General features: G+C 38.6%; 4 protein-coding genes across 4 annotated transcripts; 3 read left to right on the top strand and 1 right to left on the bottom strand.

Annotated features, from left to right (window-relative positions):
• Positions 1 to 436: 436 nt before the first annotated feature.
• On the top strand, positions 437 to 826 carry LOC148292663 (uncharacterized). The gene has a single exon (XM_088245890.1). It carries the CDS (start codon positions 437 to 439, stop codon positions 824 to 826), a length of 390 nt encoding a protein of 129 aa, XP_088102016.1.
• Positions 827 to 1,465: 639 nt separating this feature from the next.
• LOC148292662 (uncharacterized) lies at positions 1,466 to 2,629 on the top strand. Its single transcript, XM_088245889.1, has 4 exons — positions 1,466 to 1,775; positions 1,834 to 1,853; positions 1,970 to 2,098; positions 2,216 to 2,629. The coding sequence occupies exons 1-4, from the start codon at positions 1,466 to 1,468 to the stop codon at positions 2,627 to 2,629; spliced, it is 873 nt and encodes a 290-aa protein (XP_088102015.1).
• A 14,231-nt stretch (positions 2,630 to 16,860) lies between these two features.
• Positions 16,861 to 18,953, top strand: LOC110770692 (uncharacterized). The gene is made up of 4 exons (XM_021974897.2): positions 16,861 to 17,092; positions 18,126 to 18,187; positions 18,318 to 18,422; positions 18,711 to 18,953. Exons 1-4 carry the CDS (start codon positions 16,861 to 16,863, stop codon positions 18,858 to 18,860), a joined length of 549 nt encoding a protein of 182 aa, XP_021830589.1. The 3' UTR covers positions 18,861 to 18,953.
• A 647-nt stretch (positions 18,954 to 19,600) lies between these two features.
• LOC110770701 (alcohol dehydrogenase-like) lies at positions 19,601 to 21,067 on the bottom strand. Its single transcript, XM_021974906.2, has 6 exons — positions 20,792 to 21,067; positions 20,622 to 20,697; positions 20,452 to 20,513; positions 20,183 to 20,351; positions 19,818 to 19,963; positions 19,601 to 19,717 (listed from the first exon to the last, which is right to left on the bottom strand). Exons 1-6 carry the CDS (start codon positions 21,050 to 21,052, stop codon positions 19,601 to 19,603), a joined length of 831 nt encoding a protein of 276 aa, XP_021830598.2. The 5' UTR covers positions 21,053 to 21,067.
• Between the last annotated feature and the right edge of the window lie 935 nt (positions 21,068 to 22,002).

Here is a 22,002-nt window from a genome sequence, read left to right as displayed (position 1 = left end):
TCACTTGTATACCCTTTAATAAAATTAAGTTTTTGCTTATTTTAAACCAAATTAAGAGCTCCTTAATTATCTAGGACTAAGCTTAGCTTGTGTCACCGCCCGCATGTTGAAGTCTCAACCCAACAACTATTGGGCCAACCTAGAGAATCCATTTGTGAAGGTCAAGCCGCACAAGAGAAGCTCAAGGCACCCGTCAGATGGATCATTCTAGACCTCTTAGCCCACCTGTCTAGATTCAATGTATAGTAGTAAGTAGATTCCGGATCATTAGATTGTATTGATCCTAGCCCTCCATTGTGGTGGTAGGTGGGATAGGATCTCTATATAAGGAGGATGTCTCAGTGTGTATCCTCATCCCTAAACTTGTAAAGCATTGAGTAGCAATACAAGCATAAGCTACTTTTAGTCCCAACAGAAGTTGTCACCTAAACAGGCTATGTGGCAAGACTTCTTGGTGAAGTTCGACTACAAATTGGAGTACAAGCAAGGGAATACGAATGTTGTTGCCGATGCCTTAAGCCGGAAGACCGCACTATCAGCTGTTGTACAATCCCAGTGTTCTCTCATGCAGAGGATACAAGATGGCTTGTTGCATGACCCCCAAGCCAAAAGTCTGTTGGAGCTTGTCAAAAATGGGAAGACAAGAAGATTTTGGCTCGATGATGGTGTTTTCTATACAACAGGGAAGAGAATCTATTTTCCAAGGTGGGACAATCTGAGGCGAGAGTTACTGAAGGAGTGTCAAGACTCGAAGTGGGCGAGACATCCAGGCACTCTTCGAACTTTGGCATTGATGAGTGAAGCTTACTACTGGCCACCGATGTAGGAAGATGTAGACTCGTTCGTGCGAACTTGCCTTGTATGCCAACAAGACAAAACATTGTAGAAGCAGTCGGGTGGGTTGTTTGTAAGATCCCACATCGACCAACGGAGAGAGAGGGTGATGTGCCTTATATGTACATGTCCGCCTCCATCTAGCACGATGCCTTTTGGGAGCTCACTGGCTTCGGAGTCATGGGAACTCCGAAGTTAAGCGAGGTGGGGTTAGTGCAATCCCAGGATGACTGACCCATTGAGAAGTTGCTTGTGAGTTCCCAAAAACAAAACTGTGAGGGCAGAGAAGGGGGCCTAAAGCGGACAATATCGTGCTACGGCGGAGCCGATCCCGGGATGTGACAATTTGGTATCAGGGCCACTCTGCCGTGTGGTGCGAATGTGCCGACGCGGACGTCGAGCCCCTAGAGGGGGTGGATTGTAAGATCCCACATCGACTAACGGAGAGGGGGTGATGTGCCTTATATATAGATGCCCGCCTCTATCTAGCACAAGGCCTTTTGGGAGCTCACTGGCTTCAGAATCATGGGAACTCCGAAGTTAAGTGAGGTGGGGTTAGTGCAATCCCAGGATGGGTGACCCACTGGGAAGTTGCTAGTGAGTTCCCATAACAAAACCGTGAGGGCAGAGAATGGGGCCTAAAGCAGACAATATCGTGCTATGGCGGAGCCGATCCCGGGATGTGACATTGTTAGAGCCACTTCATGTTCCAACCAGACCATGGGAGAGTTTTTCCATGGACTTCATCGTGAGTCCACCCAAGTCAGAAGGGTGTGGCTCAATTTTGGTGGTGGTCGACAGGTTCACCAAGTATGCTACCTTCATCCCCGCACCGACGGATTGCAACGCGGAGGAAGCTGCACGCTTGTTTCTAAAGCATGTGGTGAAGTATTGGGGGATCCTTAAGAGTATTATCAGTGATCGTGACACTCGCTTCATTGGTAAACTTTGGACGGAGCTCTTTAGGCTACTTGGCTCACAATTGAACTTCTTTACCAGCTTTCACCTACAGACAGATGGTTAGACGGAGAGGGTGAATGCATTGTTGGAGTTGTACTTGCGGCACTATGTGAGTGCCAACCAATGAGATTGGGCAAAGTTGTTGGATGTTGCTAAGTTCTCGTACAACTTGCAGCGATCGGAGTCGACAGGGTCAAGTCCTTTTGAGTTGGCAACAGGACAACAACCTATGACACCTAACACAGTGGTGTCAGGCTACACGGGGAGTATCCCTGCTGCATACAAGACGGCCAAGGACTGGCAGGTGACTAATGAGTTGGCTTTGGCTTAATTGGAGAAGGCAATTCGGAAGATGAAGAAATGGGCAAACAAACATCGGCGAGATGTTGTATTCCTACCAGGTGATTTGGTCTTTGTGAAGCTCAACCCCTCCCAACACAAGTCCACTAGAAATGTACATAAGGTGTTGCTGAGGAGATATGAGGGCCCATTTCCTATCCTCCAAACAGTGGGAAGAGCTGCTCACTATGTGGAACTACCACCTCGATTGAAGATTCATCTGGTGTTCCATGTAAGCAATCTCAAGCCCTACCATGCCGATCCCGAGGAGCCAAGTCGTGGGGATTCTCAACGAGCTCCACCTTTAATGGTGACTTCATTTGACAGGGAGGTTGAGTGCATCATGGCGAAGCGTGAAGTGGGATGCAGAGGTGTACCAAGGTACTTTGAGTACTTTGTCAAATGGAAGGGCCTGCCAGAGTTCAAAGGTAATTGGGAGAAAGAAGAGTCCTTATGGCAGTACAAGGACTATATCGAAGTATTCGAACGAGAATGAACTACCTCGGCGACGAGGACGTCACCGGATTAGGTGGGGGAGAATGTCACGGCTTGCATGTTGAAGGCTCAACCCAACAACTATTGGGTCAACCTATAGGATCCATTTGTGAAGGTCAAGCCCCACAAGAGAAGCTCAAGGCCCAGCCCGTCGGATGGATCATTCTAGACCTCTTAGCCCACCTCTCTAGATTCAATGTACAGTAGTAGGTAGATTCCGGATCATTAGATTGTATCGATCCTAGCCCTCCATTGTGGTGGTAGGTGGGATAAGATCTCTATATAAGGAGGATGTCTCATTGTGTATCCTCACCCCTCAACTTATAAAGCATTGAGTAGCAATACAAGCATTTATTATCTCAAACTCTCTTGAGTGCTCTTTAGTGTTCTTATCGTTCTTGCTTTGTTCGATCTTATTTTGTAGGAAGGAAGGCTGACTTAGCTTGTTCGAGAGGTGATCAAGTCTAAGGCTGCACGAAAGGAAGACTCCGAAAAAGTCATCATGTGACCACTGGCGGACCTATGAATTTTTTAGCAGAAGTATAATTTTGAAAGGCTAAAACCTCTTTGTGGGTTGAATATCTAAGGCTTTTTACCTAAGTTGACCTGAGGGAAGTTGAGGTTCTACCCCAAAATCAAATGGCAATGGGAGGAGTAGCCCAACTCCTTACAAACTCAGGCTTGGTCCCTCAAATTTTCAATGTGGGACAAATACTCTCAACACGCCCTCGCACGTGTGGCGAACTTTCAAGCCTAACACGTGGACAACACATATTGAGTGATGTGAGAGCACGTGTGGCCGTTGGGCCCAACACGTGAAGCCTTGCTCTGATACCATGAAGGAAGTTGAGATTCTACCCCAAAACCAATTGGCAATGGGGGGAGTAGCCCAACTCCTTATAAACCCAGGCTTGGTCCCTTAACTTTTCAATGTGGAATGTTTGTACCATATCTGATCCTCCACTCACCCATTGACACGTGGATCACTTAAACTCCCCAAATGCCCAAGGCTCCGAACAATCAGCATCGGCTACTGATGATATTGTCTCAAAGCAGCAAAAGATCATTACAAGCCCAACACAGCCTACAATCGGTATCCCCTACCGATTCTGCAGAATCAACCTCGAAGCACCCGCTTGAAATATCTAAGGACTCGTGTCAACCTCATAGGGCCCTCCCACAAGTCCCACATCGAAAATGAGTACTAAGAGCACACAAGATGCCTTCTATAAATAAGCCCCTTCACTACAATACAGGGGTAAGACTTTTCAGCTTGACTTTTATACTTTTATATGGTCAACAACAAGAGCTCTTAGAAACAATCTTATTTGAGCATCGGAGGGTCTTAGGCTGGTTCCACACCGGTTCCATAGACCTTACGAGTCTCGACTACTTTCTATTCAGGATCAGCATCCAAGGACAGGAAGAATCAGCATCCAACACTCAATCGATCTCTCGATCGTCCACATCTCTTGTAAGTTGCACTCATTTCTGTATATTCAGTTTTAGCGCCAACATGGAACAAATACTCTCAACATGACCTTAAGTCCCTTCATGCATTCATATTATACATGAAAAATTGTGTTATGTAAAAATATTGACTAAGTATGAAAAATGGTTTTTCGAAATAATCATTTTCTCAAATAATTTTTGGCAGCTTTTATTCCTTACACATTAAATAAGAAAACCTGATTTTATGGGATTTTATTATGAAGTATATATTGATTTAATAAGCCATCATTTTTAGCCTAAATCGTATTTTGCACTAAACCGATTTTTCATATTTTGATTTGGTGGGAATTTGATTTTCTAGTATTTTTATTTGAATCCAAATGGGGGGTACTTCCTTATTTACATTGTAAACTTAAGTAAATTAAGTAATATAAAAATAAATGAAAGTAAAAGGACAAAGACTACTTTAAATGTTGAAAATGAAAATAAGATAATCTGCGCACCACCACCAGCTGAGTAAATGGGCAATTTGAAGCACTTACAATAGTTTTTCGGGTGAGGGAAGGCGCAATTGCACCTTTTTGCGCCTTAATAGATCTGTTACTGCCCATGACAGTTTGCCATGGAGATGGAGTCCATCCATCAATCACATCTGGCTCTAAATTTTCCATTTAGAGAGATACACACCTGCCTATAAAAAGTGGAAAGTTACAAAACCATGCTATAATTCACAATGCAACCCCACCATTTTACAGCTCAAATTAAGATATGATGTGTTGTTGAAAACCATGACTTCGGAATATATATATATATATATATATATATATATATATATATATATATATATATATATAAACATTATTTATGCTATTTCAGGCGTTTCCAATCTCCTTGGCAGCAGTTTCATGAATCGTTTTTATTTTATTTTATATTATTATTCAGTGTCACATCGAAAATCCTAATCAATCGGTCAATTGTCACCAACGAGTGACTAGGAAACTCAATCTTCAATTTGTTTTTTTCTGCTCTCAAGTCTTGTTATCTCTCTCTCTCTCTCTCTCTCTCATAATCCCATAGAGAGCATCCGAGTAATTACCTGCAAGCTGCAAAAGAAAAGACAAGTGCCAATGTTTGCGTGGAGTGACACGTTGACATGATATATTTGTACTATTATAATTCCTCTAAAATTTGTATCTTTCCTTGGTTACGTATCTTTTTTATTATTATTTACGTACTCAAAGAACAAGAAGAAAAAAGACGTGTCTTTCCCTTTAGGACCTAATTGAAGTTTATAGTTTTGTTTGCTTGTTTCTTTTCAAACTTGAAAGAGGAGAGCCAAGCCACTTAGTTTAATAAAATTATGTTTTTTCTTATTTTAAACCAAATTATGAGCTCCTTAATTATCTGGGACTAAGCTTAGCTTGGCAGATGGAGAGTTGGGGGTGTCTGTATCATTTGCTACTGGACCCTTTTTTGGAGTAGTGGTGTGGACTGAAGTTTGGAGTTGGGCTCAAAGGCCTTTTACCTGCCTCCCTCTGTTGGGCCTCTTTTGGTTGCTTTGTTGTTTTGGGCTTTGGCCCAAATATAAAATTAAACAAACAATTAACGAGTAGGGTTAAATAATGATCTCTCCATCTCAAATATTTATTTACTAATAAACATATTAATATATATTTGTTGCTCTCGTACTTATTCTCTTGAGGGCGGGGATCCAAGGAGGAATCCTATTGAAATGTTGGCTGTTTGATGTAACACCAACCCATTTCCCATTCATTTTTGTCACAAAAGCTTCCAGAAGGAATTCCAGAGAGAATATGTAATAAAGAAAATTGTAAAATACCCAACAATATTTTCTTTTTTGTCCCACCTTCTAATGAGAATCATGATTACAAAATCGGAAATGATCGGATTAATGAGAGAAATTTCAAAAATAAGTGGATTAGTTTAGAATATCGCCATTATCAATTGTTTTTAGGGAGATTCACTAATATACCCAATATAGGAGCTCAAATTATAAAAATACCCCGTATTAAATGGACTTTAGAAACACACCCAAAACTCATTTATAACATAACAAAAAGGCTTTTAACTTCTTTTCAATTACAAAACTGCCATTGATTTCTCAAAACAAACCTAACCTCAAAACATATAAACAAGCCCAAAATACTCAATAGGACATCAAAGTAATTTAATAATTAAAATTAAATTCAATAGGGTCAATTGTCATTTTTTGGGTTTTTTTTATAGAAATTAAATGGTGTGGGGTTTATTTATAGTTTTAGTGCTAACAATGGGTACTTGACTAAATATCTCTTGTTTTTAAGCAAATTAATTATGAAAGCGATCAAATTATGTGGACCAGCTGGCCCAGTCAAGTCCTAAACATCACTATACTTTAGTTTAACCATTATCACTAATACAAGTGTTACATTTTATACGTATATATAATAACATTCATGTATCTGGTTAATTTACTACGTCTATTTCTTACTTGAGAATCACCATTGTTGCATGCGTCACGGCTTACGTAAGAATCAACTTCTTCTTTTTTTTCTTCCCCAGTTCTGGTCTATTTAAACTCTCCTAAGGGGAGGTTTAAGCGTTAACACACAATTAGCAGCAGCACTAGTGCACAAACACAAACACAAACATTCTCTCTAATAAAAAAGAGAAATAGTGGCAATGGCAAATTCAGGTGCAGGGAAGGCATTGAACCTGAAGGTCTCAAAGGGGGAAGAAGACCAGTGCCACAGAACTGAAGAAATGGTCGACAACAACAACGACACTAAGCCATGCAGCTCCAGACCAAACACAACTGCTACTGCCACTGTAATTCCACCAAGGAGGAGGTCAGTGATGAGGAGGATTTTTTGTTGCTGATTCATGTCACCGCTCTAAGCGGGAATTTATTAAGCTCTACCGTATATAAAATGTAGTGTGTGTGCTCGCAAGTATATTTTATTATGTAATATTGAAACAAATTAACTCTTGATCATCAATATGGCTTGTTAATTATTAGATTAATGATCTGCTTATAATATCTACTATGTAAGTTGCTTGATGCTTATAATTCCTATTGTCTAAAGGCTCGTAGTGGAATATTATATATATTGTATTGTATGTAGTTAAGTTTTCGATGTGAGACTTACATTCTTTTACATAAATAATAATAAAATGAAAACAAGAAATCTTTCGAGATTTTGAAGACTTGTCATTCTTTGTTTTTTCCATGTCAAGAAAGAATATATAAGCCATCATCTAAATCTATTCACCTGATGGAAGAAGGATTTTCTGGTTGGCATTTAGGGGGATTGGGAAAGTAAGGACACAGAGTGAAATTTATCACACTTGGACTTTCTTTCACATTTCTAGCTAGCTACTTAAACATTGTCGGCCACACCAAGTCCAACTGACGAAGTCCGCCGACTTTTGTTGTGCCAACATAATGGCCAAAAACAATGACGATGACAACGACACAACCCAAATGAGCCTTCAAGAAAGTGTTTGATGTTAAAAGTCTTTGCTGGTCCTAGTTACTTTCATCATCAAATTAATCTTATATATACAAAAGTTGTGTTTTAGACTTAAATTAATAAACTATAAACACTATGTAATAAAATAATATTTTAATTTGACACGTCAAATGCTCTATGTTTCTAATTAATTAACACAACGGATATGTAGCTAACTGTTTGCACAGAATCTGATTCCTCTTTTTCTATATCCCACTTCTTTATTTCCGATTATTTAACCCTAAAGAAGGCTCAAACCATTATTCTAATTAAAAGTCCAAACCAGCCTGACCTTGCAACTATAATCGACTGGCTTCTGTCAAAGCCATCTGTCTTTTTTATGGAACAATCTTCTAGAACGATTCCTATATTCTACTTGGATATAATTTGTTGCTTGCCAGGGTGATACAAATGACTGATGACAATGTGATGCGGCGTAGCGTAAGGTGTGATGGAACCACTAAAATTCTTCGAGAACAGAATTTAGATGGAAAATAGATAGGTCCACTGTCTCCAAGTGCAAGGAGAGACCTGAAAACCCCGAAACTCTGCTTCTAGCTAGTACCGCCCTAACAAGTAGAGAACTAGAAGAACAAAGCAAACAAACTCTTAACATAGAGAAAGACACTTAGGAAGAGAGCTCCACACTCACTTTATTTGAATACTCAAATCATATACTCACAAATTTGTTCTTTGCAACTCCCCACTCACTATATTACAAGTATTTATAGTTAGAAATGCGTGTCCCCAACAATAAATATAATACATGAAGTTCAGAGAACCATCTGCATTGTGATGACCCGAGAGTCGAATGAGGCCTTACACAAAGTAAAACATGACATGACATGTATTGGGAGGTTAGTTTTCTCATTTCCGGCCTCTATGATATAGGGCCCAGGTGGATATTTGTCTTCTTTGAAATTCTTTTTCTTCAACAATATGGATGTTGAGGGACATTGCATTTCCACCCCATTATTTCCTATCCTCTGCCAGTCCCCAGGACCCCAACTACCAGTCATATCATATATACAATAAGAGAACCGCATGCTTCTTCTTTTTTTTTTAAGTTGGCCATGAAATGAAAAGGGAAGAAAGAACTTTCCTGCAATGCACACTCAAATCAGATGTGATGTTTGTCAAGTGGGGGACGAGGGACAAACAAAACAACAATATCTAACAAATCTTCAGGAACAAAGAAAGAAATTGGGGGAGCAAAGTCTTGTGCGAAACACTCCAAGACCTTGTCATTGATGGATTACGCAACTATCAAACACAAGCCACATAAAGATAAAGTACTCAAGAACTAGAACAGTAAACACACGCACAAAGACATACAAGAATTTATAGAGGTTCGGCGTTGTCCCTACTTCCTCTCCGGTGATCCCCGAGAAATTCACTAGTATGAAAGAACCCATTTTGTTACAATAAAGAACCCCCTTTGCTCTCTCACAAACCCTAGCTCTCTTTTCTCTCACCCTTGGCTCAAATCCAATTTGATGCCTTAATTTTCTCACATTATTAAAACCTAGAGCGAAAGTGTCTATTTATATGATATAAGACTTTAGTACAATCATACAAGGCATAGGAGATTTAAAGAACCCTCAATACTAGGAAGAAATCTATCCTAATTTGCCAAAGATCTGCGATGGATCCGCGCCTCCTGCTCGAGCCCATGCGTCCGCTCGAGACACCTATCTACCGCTCGAGCACCAGAGCCCAATCAACTTGTCTGCAGTTCTTTGACTGACCGTTTCCTTTATTCCTTTCGCATCTTTTAGGCGAGCCAACTTTAACAAAAAGTTCATACTAACTTGGGCATATTTGCATTAGACCAATGCATAATAAATCAGTTAACCAATGAAAGAGAGAGAGAGAGAGAGAGAGAGAGAGAGAGAGAGAGAGAGAGAGAGAGTAACAAAATACAAGTGTTGAATTGCAAAAAGAAAAGTCTGTCTTGGATTGAAGTTTTACCCAATTGGTCACCATAGTTGGTGTTTTGCTTCAATGTTATTCTAGTTTCTCTTTCGAACATAGGCCTTTCATTGAGGGACATCCTTGTAAGGTTCACTCTATATTGTATTTCACTAATCCAAACCGTCTATTTTTTAGATAATCATTCAAAGATCATCTCTACAAAAAATCACTTGAATCAGATATCATTTGACCACTCAATTGAGTTATTGAAATTTTAGTACTTTCTTAAAGCACCAAGTTGATTGATTTCGTAGGATACAATATATATATATATATATAATACAGTGGTTAAGAACATTTACTTCGCATTGAAGTTCCATCTTCGAGTCGCTTGTATAAAAAAATACTTATATAAGTGGTGACAATTATATCGAATTATCGAATCTCGAGCCCTTGTATTTAACATCGGTGTATATACACACATTTAAAAGAATGCTAACTATTAAATTGATCAAATGAATTTTAATAAGTCAGTCATAATCAGTTGGTCAATAGTCACCAATGAGTGACTAGGAAACTCATTTTTATAACATAATTTTCCATGTTCTTTCCCTAGAAGTAAAAGCTTAATGCCCCGCTTAATTCCTATACGATGTAAGTTTTTTGCCGTTAATGAATATGATCATGTGTGCACTCTTTTAATTTGGATTTTGGTTTGGGGGATGAATGGACAATGTACAATTGATTGGTTTAATTTATATATCCAGACAATTGAATCCAAAAGGGTGTTAATTTTCTAATTGTATATTTGGCTTTTGTCTGTAATCTTTTTTCTTAAATTTTCCTAAGATAAATCAAAGGGTACTCTTTTGCCGCCACCAAATAAAAAAGGATATTACTAAGAGTGCTGCTATTTCCACCCACCTGTACTATTTTCCCACCCAATTTATTTTAAAAATTTTAAAGACAAATTTATCCATTTGTAAAATGACTTCTAAGGACAAAAACCTCAACCCATCACAAACTTTCTCCATACCATGGAGGGATATACCCAAATGTATTTCCGACTCCCAAAGCAACAACACCAACGCCTACTGCGCAGTTGACAGTGATCCTTAGAAAGGCTTGAAACATCTTTCTGTCACTCAGTAGGTGCCTGCCTAACCCAATCTAAGAAGTAAAATACATTCCAACACCCCCACACACCACCAAAATAAAATGAATAAAGAAGTAAATGAATCGGGGTAAGTTAATTCACACCATATACACTGAACAGAAGAGGAAACACACAATACAATTCATATAATTGATAAAGAGTAAATTGAATGTGCATGGAAAAGCAAACCTGCATAAAGAAGAAGACGCCCATCACAACCATATGCTAGCCAGACTACACCAAAACGTAAAGCAGAATCAAGCTAATTATAAAAGACAACCTCCCCAACCAGATATTCCAGCGTGGGTTATGGGTTAATAATCTGATTTGATCACTTGATTTTTGCTTTTTTTTTTTTTTTGGTCTCTCTCGAAGAACTTAAAGTATTTCATTGATTCTTGTTAAACCCATAAGTGATCCACGTCGGTGGCATGAGAAGATGGGGGAGGTGGGTCATCGATGAGGGAAGTTTGTGCTGGGTTTTATTTATTTATTTTTTTTAAGTTTCAAGTTTTTTTGCTTGAATTAATAATTAAAGGACATTTTAGGAAAAATGGTGGGTGGAAAAATAGGATTGTGTTTTTTCAAATCCATATGATGGGTGAGAAAATAAGATGGGTGGGAAAATAGAACAGGTGAGTGGAAATAGCAGTACTCATTACTAATTAAGCAAACAAATTAAGGGTACTTTAAAGCAAACTTGGGCCACCATCAAAATTTCTACTCTAGCAGTCTAGACCAGACAAAATGCCTCCTGGATCTCAAAAATCATTTCCAACGCAGCAATCCAGTCCGGGCATATGGTGAGCTCCATCAAGTCTGGGCAGACCTGAAGGCAAGAACAATTCGAGCTGTTGCATGAGGGCGATGATGTGAGCTTGACATCATCAACGTAAAAAAAAAATATTTAAAATTGAAAAAAATTCAGAAAAATTCCAAAACATTTGGAATTTTATTTTATTTTATTATTTTTATACATACCTAGGTTGTCATGGCAATGGGTGAAAAAGTAAAATAAAAAAGGATTGGGCAATCATTATTCATGTGAATAGTATTTTCGCTTACTTGGCTATGTCCTTTGCTATGGCACCATGGGTGGAAATGCTCTAAAACACTATATTGAATTCAATCAAACCTGCATGGCCCAAATCACAACCACTTCTCCATTTTTTTTTTGGTTACATTGGAGGAAAGAAACCCCACTGGAGTTCGATCCTGGGTGCCATGGGGGGAAGGGGGAATCCACCACCACTGTGGTGGGAACCCATTGGCACAACCACTTCTCCATTAATTAAGGTAATTAGATCAATATAATTAGGGGCACGTACACAAATGCGTAGCTATAATTAAATCAGATTAACCCTCTCACTTACAAATCATGTCTTCATCACCTGCTGCTGAAAAAGATGAAACTCTGGATCTAAGCTGTCTCCCAATTAGATTGATTCGAGATCAGCAGCTGGGTCCAATACCAATTCCAATTTAAAAAAAAGTACAAATTGAAACCAATGCATGCATGGGAGGGAGATGTGGGGGCCACTTGTTGTTGGAGCTAAGCTAAGAACTTATTGTGGGTCCAATTCCATTAGACCAAAGCACTTCAAGTCCTGTATTCGAGTCGCTTGTATAAAAAAAAAACTTATTGTGGCTTTTGAATTTTGTTGGCAACTTGTACATTCGATGATTTAGTCAATTGGATTGATGCTAATTTTGATTGGAAAATAACTCAGGCCAATGAAAGATAGATACGCATGAATATATAACAAGGTGAAGGTTAATTTTAAGTCTCAAAGCCACATTCATGTTAGAGAGAGGCAGAAAAGGGCAAAAGCCACTTAAAATAATTTAATAAAATTACGAGGTTTAGCTAGCCTGGTTTAAGTTTGGAGTTGGGCTCAAAGGCCTCTGACATGTCTCCCTCTGCCAGGGTATCACGCTGTTTTTAGTATAAGCTTGTTTTTGAGGGGAAAAGGGAGGGAGAAGTATTATATTGGGTTGCCTCAAGATTGTTTAATTGCTATATGAATTGAACTTGAATGCACTTTGGGGGGAAGTTTGGCTCACTTTTCTACTGTGGAGCCACCCCACTGTGCACCTTTGTCTAAATGATTAAATAAAAATAAACGCAATTAAGTGGTAAGCTTAGATTAACATGTGTTGAAAAACAAAGCTTAGTGGCATAAAAAGCTAAAGGTCTTGCAACAAACATATGGAAGAGGAAATCTAAAGCTCTTGCTCAGTGGCTTAAAAAAAGCTAAACCAGTCGGTGGTAAATGGATCAAATGATTCCATCTCGTGTTTACATGATTGCTTTAGGGTACGTTGTCCCTGGCTTTGAAAGGCGTCGAGTTTTGAGTTTGTGAACCCCAAAAGCATCAAAATGCATGGTTACCTTCTAGATTCCAACCCTAATTCACACACTAATTAATTAAAATTTAATGGTACTATTCTCCTGTTTAGAATTCCATTTTATATATAAGTATCTTTTTATTTATTTATTTTTAAATACAAGTAAATATTGGCAAGAAGAAAAAAATGGAACACATGAACAAATTGGGACCTTCTTCTTAAGAAAGGAATGAAAAGTATATAAAGCATTACTGCTCAAGGCCGAAAGTGTAGTGCTTTAGTTTGGGCAAACCCAAAAAGGCTTTATAACTTTTATTCTATTTATTTTGTTTATTAGTTCCTCATCCCGATCAAGAATAAGCCGAGGATGAACTTTTTACCCGCCATAATGTTATATGGATATGATTAATTAATGTTATCGTTTCATTTGTTTTCTTTCTAAGTTCCAAAAAAATAAGGGCATGTTTAGTATCTTACTTGGATCTAATTTTATAAACTCAAAAAACAAATTTTAAGTCCAAAACCACAAAAATCCGTTTGGTAGGCTTATTTTTAAAAACTCAAAAACCCATTATTGAAAACAAAAAAAAGTGAGATTTTATAGCTCTCTCTCTCTCTTTCTCTCTCTCTCTCTTCCTCCTCCTCCCTCTCCCGTCTCCTTCTCTCTCCTCCCTGTCTCCTTTTCTTTTATCAATTTCAATTTGGGAATCTAGGGTTTTTGATTTTTTGATTTTAATTTCAATTTCTTTAGATCTTAAAAATAGTTTGGAGTTCAATACCAAACAAGTTTTTAGATCTTAAAAAACACTATTTGAAAACTCATGTTTTTTTAAAAAAATCATAGTTTTTTAATTTACTTTTTTGAATAGAATACCAAACATGACCTACTAGTCTACTTTCGACTTTGTACATTTATAGCAAATAAAATATTGTCACGTCAGTTAAGATTCAAAATTGATGTAATTAGTAGGTATCTCTAGCATTTTCCTTGTTATGATAGTCGTGTTAATTATTTTGATTTTCTTTTCCATTTTCATTGAATTTGCTAAACACATTGTTATCATTCTTTCATTCCTTTTAAAAATAAAATAAATTGGTGAAAACGAAAGAAGAGACAAATAGATTATTCAGTCGCACGCTTTAACTTTACGTCAATGACTGCGTCCCACAATGTAATATCCCATGCATCATCAAAAACCCCTTTATTATTCACTCCAAGTCTGACATTAATAAGGTTGAGAAATGACAAACACAAAAACCTACAATATATTATGTGCGCTTTCAGACATAATAACATGATTTCATTGTCAGTTACCAAGTCATGTGGTGTCACTTAGTTCTCATGTCTCGTTTGGTGACTGGACTAGACTGAATATTTCAATTAAATTGAATTTATATTATGGTCGATGTTAGATGAATTACTTATAAATACTAAAATTGGACTTGTTAAATTGGACAAAATTTCAACACGTCATGTTTTATAATTTTTTTCTAGAGGGGTGGAACTCGTAAGAACAGACTTGAAACTTTAATTCCAATCCAGTTTATAAATACTCTAGTCTAATCCTCTTGCAATTTCATCATATTTCAACTTTTCTCTCAACTCTTCTCTCTGCTGTTTCTCTCTCTAAATCTCTTCACCATCTTCATCTTTGTTATCAAAACCAAGAGAGATGGCATTGAACTTGACCCAGGATGAGGAAGATAAGTACGTGGGGGGGTAATAAAGAGCCAAAGGAGCTGAAGCCATCTCTAGAAATCATAGCCCATGAGAACAAGACTAAGAGGGAGGAGGAGCCATGGTTCAAACCAAAACCAGGGAGTGTAATTCCGGCAAAGAGGAGGTTAGTAAAGAGCATGATGCTTGATCAGATACTCCATGTTTGTCCTTCCATGGCTTCTGAATCTGGAGTCTCTGAAACCCAGGACAAGCCTAAAACATCCAACGCCAAGAAGAGTAACCACGTTTACCCAAATTAATTAATTAACCTGGCTATGGCCATGCATCGCTAGGCATGCAAATGTTTTCGTTTATTTAATTTCTTTGTGTGCAGTGATGTGTGATGTAGTTTCTTGGCTTTAATTAATATAATGGTGTGGTTTCTTTCTCTGCTTAATAGTTAAGTTTTGCCTAATAAAGCATAGCGTTTTGAAGTATTTGTCTTGAAACAAAAAAGCAACAAAAAGCAATAACGAAATCTCAATGCATGGAAGGGAAGGGAGGCGTCGGCCACTTGCTTAATTACAATTTCTTCAAAAGATTGATAGTTTTCACTAGGGGTGGGCACGGTACGGGATGACACGGGATGGAGGTCATCCTGGTGTCAATCCCGAATAGGAGAATCGGGACGGTATGACACGGGATGGGGGATTTTCAAAAACACGTTCAAACCATATCAGCCCCAACCGGGACCAGTATGGTTCGGTATTAAAACTGATACCGTTCACCTTAGGCTAAAATTTGAATTTTTTTTCTTCAGTTTTTGCAGCTGCCAAATAACTTCAGTTTTGGCAATAGCTGCCAAATCAATCAAATACACAATGTTTTCATCATACTAAAAAGTAAAAACCTATTCAAACTTCAAGTTCAAGATCAAGCCTAACAAACAAAACTTCAATTTCAATCAATACCATTCCAAATTGCCAAGCTCCAGATGCACATGACAGGCAGGCAGAGAGAGAAGAAGCAAGTTTGATGTCAAACAAAGAGAGATGGTTATTAGGGTTCGATTCGACTTCGACACTGAGATGTTTGGTTATTAGGGTTCCATTGAGAGAGAGAGAGAGAGAGAGAGAGAGAGAGAGAGAGAGAGAGAGAGAGAGAGAGGAGGAGAAGAAGAAGAGGAGATTGAGATTTGAGATGGATCGATCGATGGTGAAGGGAAGGGAAGGAGAGAGGAAAAAAGCTTCTGGATTTGAAAAATCTTTCCTAAGTTTCGTTCGTTCGTGTGAGAGATATACTAAATCTGAAATTTTGGAAATAATATTTTAATATTTATTATTCAATATTAATTAGTTACTGTACGGTACGATATGGCATCAAACGAGATCACAAATCTGATACCGGTGTCGTGCCAAACAGTAACGGGATGACATTGTTTCATCCCGTTTAAGCATCAACACCAAACGGTTTGACACGAGTTTGACACGGAATGGCACGGTTTTGGGACGGTATCGGTATTCCAGTTTTGATGCTCACCCCTAGTTTTCACTTTTCAGTTTCTAAATTAATTAATTTTTTGGGGAATTTGCGTAAATACCACCTAAACTTTTGAGTATGTGCGCGATTACCACCTAAACTTTCAATTTTGACCTCAACTTTGTAAAGTGTAGCAATTTGCCTCCTACGTGTAACTCCGTTAAAATTTCCATTAAATAAAGTCACACGTTGAACATGTGATATTTTTTAAAAGTGATTTTCATCAAAAAAAAAAAAAAAATCTTTTTGCCAAATCAATTTATTATAATTAAAAACTTACATTTTTTAAAACTAACATAATTAAAAAGAAAAAAAATCCAACCTAATTATCCCACAAGCTCCCCTTCCCCCTTCTCCCTCATGACAGCCCCCTTCCTAACCAAAAGGCCACAGCTCACAACAATCCATCCCTCCTATCCCGCCCTCGCCCTAAAACTCCTCTCTCTCTCTCTCTCTCTCTCTCTCTCTCCAACTGCACAAACAATGGGCCAAGCTCTGCAAATCAATAACAAATTCAGCCATAACTAGGTTAGCGATAGCTGCTTGTGAGGCTGGGAGAGAAAGTGAGAGACTCACTGGGTGAAAGCTAAAATGGCGGTTCCAGCTCTCAATTAGTCTGCGTAAAGTAATCAAATTGGAGAAAGATATAGATGGCTGGCTCAGTTATGTTCCAGAGCCTATGCTGCATAATCCCACACTCTCCAAGATGTTACAAGAATCAAACCCTGGCTTTCACCCACTCTCAATTCTTCTCTTCTAAGTCATTTTTAAGGTTAAAGAAGCAGTCTTTGGTCTCAGCTCTTCAAATTAATAAGAGGCAGAGGACTCGGAGGTATCGCTCTGTTCCTGTTGTGTTCGCTGCACAGTCCAATTTCTTGAAAGGTTAGCTATCTGCACTTCCTGCCTTTCTTCTTCTTCTTCTTCTTCTTCTGTTTAGTATTTATGATCCCTGAACATTGTTATTTAGTGGGTTTGTCGAATTTGCTATTTTATGAATCGTGTTTTTATATTTTTGGTTTTTGGATTTTGATAAAAGGTATTTTTGCAACTGAATAGCATTGTATTGGTGACTATCCGTCGAAAGCATGTTAATTTCTGTAAATTCTGTTAGATTATGGCAATTTTTAACGTTAAATTGTCGAGTGTTCGAAAAATCCGCCTAGGCGGCCTGGGCGGGCGGGTCGGGTCCTTTTAAATTTTTCTTTCCTGACTTTAACGCTGCCTCTTTCTCTCTCTCTCTCTCTCGCTCCCAACAGACCACCACACCACCACCAGGCCTCCACCAGCGCGACGACCACCACCAGGCCTCCACCCGCGACGACCACCACCAGGCCGCGATTAATACAAAATAATTATAAATTAAAAAAATAAAAAGCTATTGTAAAGATTTCAATCAGGCATGAAAGGTAAAGGCACTTTTGTAGAAGCAGTGAAGCTGTAACTAGAGAACGGAACTGTTTAGAAATGCTTGAATCTTCTTACATTAAAGAGTGATCACCCGTTAATCGGGTAGTTGAGAGAACTGGCTAATCATCCATGAATACCATAATCCATGGGAACTTACCATTTGGTGGGTGAAACCTAGCTGACGTGCTGCCATGTGCAGTAAGTGTGATTTTCTCCGGGTAAATTTTGTATGCATGAAAAGTAGGCCAAGAAGGCTTTTCAAGTACGACCCTTTCATGCAGGCTAATTTTGAATTGTTAGGATAATATTTTAATTTTCTGGTTGAGATTTTGAGTTACATTATTTACGGACGACATTGGTTGTTTACATCCAATTCACAGTGTTTCTACCTTTCTGCATCACATGGATTACTTTTGCTGCTTTCCTGCTCATACAACAGGGCAAATAGTTTACCCTTGAGTTTATGTTTACATTTGTGTTGACTACTGGTTTGAATTGTGTAAAATAGTTGTACAAATAGTTTGGAAGGTTGGGAGAGATGGAATTGAGGCAGGAACCAATCTTGTGCCGGTAAGTTATGTTTAGTCTACCCTTTCAAACTTTTATCGATTGTGCAATTTCAATGCAGGGTGTTTTTCTTGCTTTTAATACAAATTGAAGATTTTTGATATTCTGTTTGCGTTTTGTGTTTGGGTGCTAGGATTCTGTGCCAAGATCAATTGCAAGGGTTTCTGTGACAGTAGTTGCATTGGCTCTTTCACTCTTTGTACTCAAGTCTTTACTGTCTACAGTTTTCTTTGTGCTGGTATGTTTCTCTTTCTCTCCTCCTGCAAGAACAGTAGATCGATGATGTTATTTTGACTTCTCTTTTTCCAAAATGTATATGAAGTATGCTTGTGCTACCATTTGTGTGTTTGTGTTTTAAAATCAACTCCTTTTTCTGCATTACTCGTTTCTATAAGGAAATGAGATGCAATGTAGACAAGTAAATTTCCTTTTGTCAGTAAGAGAGCATTATTCTTGTATAGATAGTCCTTATTTTTGAAGTACATAAATATTATGTAATTGTAATGAACGCATTGTATGATAACAGGCTACGATGGGACTTGTATACTTCACATTTATAGCTTTGAATAAGGATGAAGGACCCAAGGGGGGTGGAGGCACCACCTCTACACCAAAGGAGGAGGGGATGGAGGACAGTCTAGAAGAAGCCAGAAGAATCATGGAGAAGTATAAGTAACATCCTCACTGGTAGGGCTCATTCACTCATTTTCATATCATTTGTGGTCACACACAGAGAAGGTGGAACAAAGGATTTTGATGAATAGAAGAAATATATCAGGCAACCAAAGAGGTGATATTGAGAATCCATTATATTCAATAGCAACACAAGTTTTGTCTATTTTAGAGAGGTTGTTGAGAAAAAATGGCCTCCAATAACCACTCCACAGGACTCTCTCTTTCCCTCTATTGTGAGGAAGGCAAAGATGGACTGGTCATACCCACATGTAGCTAGAAGGGGAGAGAAAATGAGGCTCTCTACTAACACTTTGATGAATTAACCCGAAATGTGATGGATTACACTCGGCACAAATTTGATGAGTTTGCTTTGTTTTTTAGTAGGAAATCGCATTTTAAAATTTCTAGTAACATCTTCAAATTTTTAGCTAAAATATAACCAAAACTTTGGAGAGAGAGAGAGAGAGAGAGACCCTGTTTTGTTTTATAAAAAAGTCTGTTGGTTTTTATATTTGTTTTATCAAATATGGAAAATTGGAGATTGTACTTGAACTCGTCTTATTGAAAATGTATTCTATAATTTACTTATAGAACCCAACTTGACTTTGAATGGAGGCTGATAGTTTCCGTCTCAGGTTACACAAAATATTGCTTAGGCAGTGTGAAAGTGCATACTTTGTTGAATACTTAAAGCTGTTCATCAAAGAAACTTATTGAAGTTTAATTATGAACTGATAGCAGCTACTCTTCCATGCTAATGATGCATCGCAATCCTTCCCCCTTCACCATGTAATCAAAGGCTTTGTTGATCTCGGAGAAAGGAACTCGATGAGTTATGAACTTCTCTACCTCCAGTTCCTGTTGGAAAGTGAAAAGGAAAAATGCTTTGTTCATTAATCCATGACAAACGAATTGAACGCCTGATGTAAACGAAAATCTTAGAAGAAAATGATGTTACCTTGTTCATGTACATGTCCACAACAGAGGGAAGGTCTGTCCTAGGTTTGTAGTTCCCAAAAAATGTTCCTTTAAGCGTCCTTTCATTAATCGGCTTAGTCATGAAGACTGCATCCTTGTTCTGAACTCCCACATGAAGACTGCATCCTTGTTCATGTGCATGATCAAAACATATAAGCTCATGACTGCAGATGCAGCTGAGGGTAGAACGTAGATAGACAAGTGTTAAAAGATGAACTAGCACACACAGGTCATCAATGATTGGTACACATCAATTCAACCTAGAGTTTCATGAATTCTGAATTGGAGCCACCAAAGTCTGAAGCCTAACCCAAAACACAATGATTCAAATTTTCATCATGGAACCAACACAACTAGGCCACATTGTATCTACAATATTAGCAATCAAAATGTAGCTGCTGTAATCCAGAAAACATACATCATGAACACATTCAAAAGCCGATATCATGGCATCAATATTGCCTGTGCACTCTAAGCTCCTATCAACTCCACCGTTTGTCATCTCAGCAATAACCTGTTGATTTCAAAGATCAAATTTGAAGGTTGGATATAACTTAACTATCTATGTGGATTGATGTAGCAACATCTGATACGAATAAAGAATTGTTTTTCACCTCTTGCACTGGTTTGTCATGGTCCTTTGGATTCACAAACTCATTTACTCCAAATTTCTTGGCTAAACCAGGAAAAAGAAAAAGTTTTAAGCAAGAATTTGTTTCTACGTTTTTCCATGAAACTACCTGTTAAAACCATGGTAAATGACAATGGACAACATTGTAAATACCTTCCTCAAACCTCTTGGGATTTCGGTCGATCCCAATAATCCGTGATGCCCCAGAAATTCTTGCACCTTCAGCAGCCTAGACAATAATATATCAGTAAAAATACGGAAAAGGAAATAAATGCAACTATTGGAATTAAGGATTTGATGAACAAAAGTTTCCCAAAACTTACAGCCAGGCCAACAGCCCCAAGTCCAAAGACAGCAACTGAAGATCCCTTCTTCGGTTTTGCTACATTCAGGGTGGTTTGGATACATAAATCATGACCATAATGCTTTGAGTATGACACCAAACCTGTTGAGATGCCACAACTAAGGATGCCAACTTTATCCAAAGGTACCAGGCGATTGATCTTGGCAAGACAGCCTGAAGGTGGATGTGCCAAGAAAGTGATTAATGGGAGTCCCTTTGATAGAAAACCTTGGTTTCCCATCACTAAATTGTCGAGTGTTCGAGAAATCAGCCTAGGAGGAGCTAGGCGGCCACCTAGGCGGCTAGGCGGTGCTAGGAGGCGAGAACGACCACCTAGGCGGCTAGGCGGCGAGAGCGGCCACCTAGGCGGCTAGGCGGCGAGAGCGGCCACCTATTCGGCTAGGCGGCGAGAGCGGCCACCTCGGCGGCTAGGCGGGAGTTAGGCGGCCTGGGCGGGTCGGGTCCTTTTAATTTTGGCTTTTTATCACAAATGGTCCTTGATGTTTACGAAATTATCGCGAATGGTCCTTGAGGTTTTTTTGTGACACTAATAGTCCTTAACGTTAGGGATTTTTATCACAAATGGTCCTTCCGTTAGAAATTCTGTTAAGTTTATGATGTGGAAGATAAGTGGAGCCCATATGTCCAATCACATCGTGACATGTGGATTGAATAAATAATAAAATATTTTTTTTTATGAAAATCCATTAAAAATCCATTTAGCCGCTCTCTCTCCCTTTCCCTCTGCCTTCTCTCCTCCCTGTGCTCTCCCTCTCCCTCTGTTATTTTCTTGCCTCTACAACCCGACCACCCCATGCCCACCCGCAACCCACCCCTCTCCCTCTGTATATTTTGCAAAATAATCACTTGCACAAGGTAGATTCACATTTCCTTTTACACAAACATTTATTCAAAAACTTAAAATAATTAAAAATAGAGGGGGAGAGTAGAGGAGGAGAGAAAATACAGAGGGAGAGGGTAGGGGAGTTGCGGTTTGCGGGTAGCAGCGTTAAAAAAACAGAGACCATTAAAAGAATCCCAGAGACCATTTTTTCTTGCGGGTGACAGTGGGCAAGAAAAAAACAAAAGGGAATTCTCAGGTTGTTGGTTATGATATATATACAACTATACAAATAGAAAATCAGACACATATTGCAGGGAAATCTAATTACTTTATACCTTGCTTCAGCT

This window comes from Prunus avium, chromosome 8 (assembly GCF_965620075.1).
Source record: "Prunus avium chromosome 8, drPruAviu1.hap1.1, whole genome shotgun sequence".
Lineage (NCBI taxonomy): Eukaryota > Viridiplantae > Streptophyta > Magnoliopsida > Rosales > Rosaceae > Prunus > Prunus avium.
The sequence above is the reverse complement of the archived record's forward strand: the minus strand, read 5'-3'. Positions and strand labels throughout refer to the sequence as shown.

What these genes read in the sequence shown, in the direction of transcription:
- LOC148292663 (XM_088245890.1), top strand. Translation starts at nt 437, where the DNA reads ATGTGGCAAGACTTCTTGGTGAAGTTCGACTACAAATTGGAGTACAAG.
- LOC148292662 (XM_088245889.1), top strand. Translation starts at nt 1,466, where the DNA reads ATGGGGCCTAAAGCAGACAATATCGTGCTATGGCGGAGCCGATCCCGG. An exon ending in CTTTCACCTACAGACAGATG is followed by an intron (nt 1,854 to 1,969) that starts GTTAGACGGAGA and finishes TACAACTTGCAG; the next exon opens with CGATCGGAGTCGACAGGGTC. An exon ending in AGACGGCCAAGGACTGGCAG is followed by an intron (nt 2,099 to 2,215) that starts GTGACTAATGAG and finishes GTCTTTGTGAAG; the next exon opens with CTCAACCCCTCCCAACACAA.
- LOC110770692 (XM_021974897.2), top strand. Translation starts at nt 16,861, where the DNA reads ATGGCTGGCTCAGTTATGTTCCAGAGCCTATGCTGCATAATCCCACAC. An exon ending in ACAGTCCAATTTCTTGAAAG is followed by an intron (nt 17,093 to 18,125) that starts GTTAGCTATCTG and finishes TGTGTAAAATAG; the next exon opens with TTGTACAAATAGTTTGGAAG. An exon ending in CAGGAACCAATCTTGTGCCG is followed by an intron (nt 18,188 to 18,317) that starts GTAAGTTATGTT and finishes TTTGGGTGCTAG; the next exon opens with GATTCTGTGCCAAGATCAAT.
- LOC110770701 (XM_021974906.2), bottom strand. Translation starts at nt 21,052, where the DNA reads ATGGGAAACCAAGGTTTTCTATCAAAGGGACTCCCATTAATCACTTTC. An exon ending in TCCCAAGAGGTTTGAGGAAG is followed by an intron (nt 20,514 to 20,621) that starts GTATTTACAATG and finishes TTCCTGGTTTAG; the next exon opens with CCAAGAAATTTGGAGTAAAT. An exon ending in AATGTGGCCTAGTTGTGTTG is followed by an intron (nt 19,964 to 20,182) that starts GTTCCATGATGA and finishes CACATGAACAAG; the next exon opens with GATGCAGTCTTCATGTGGGA.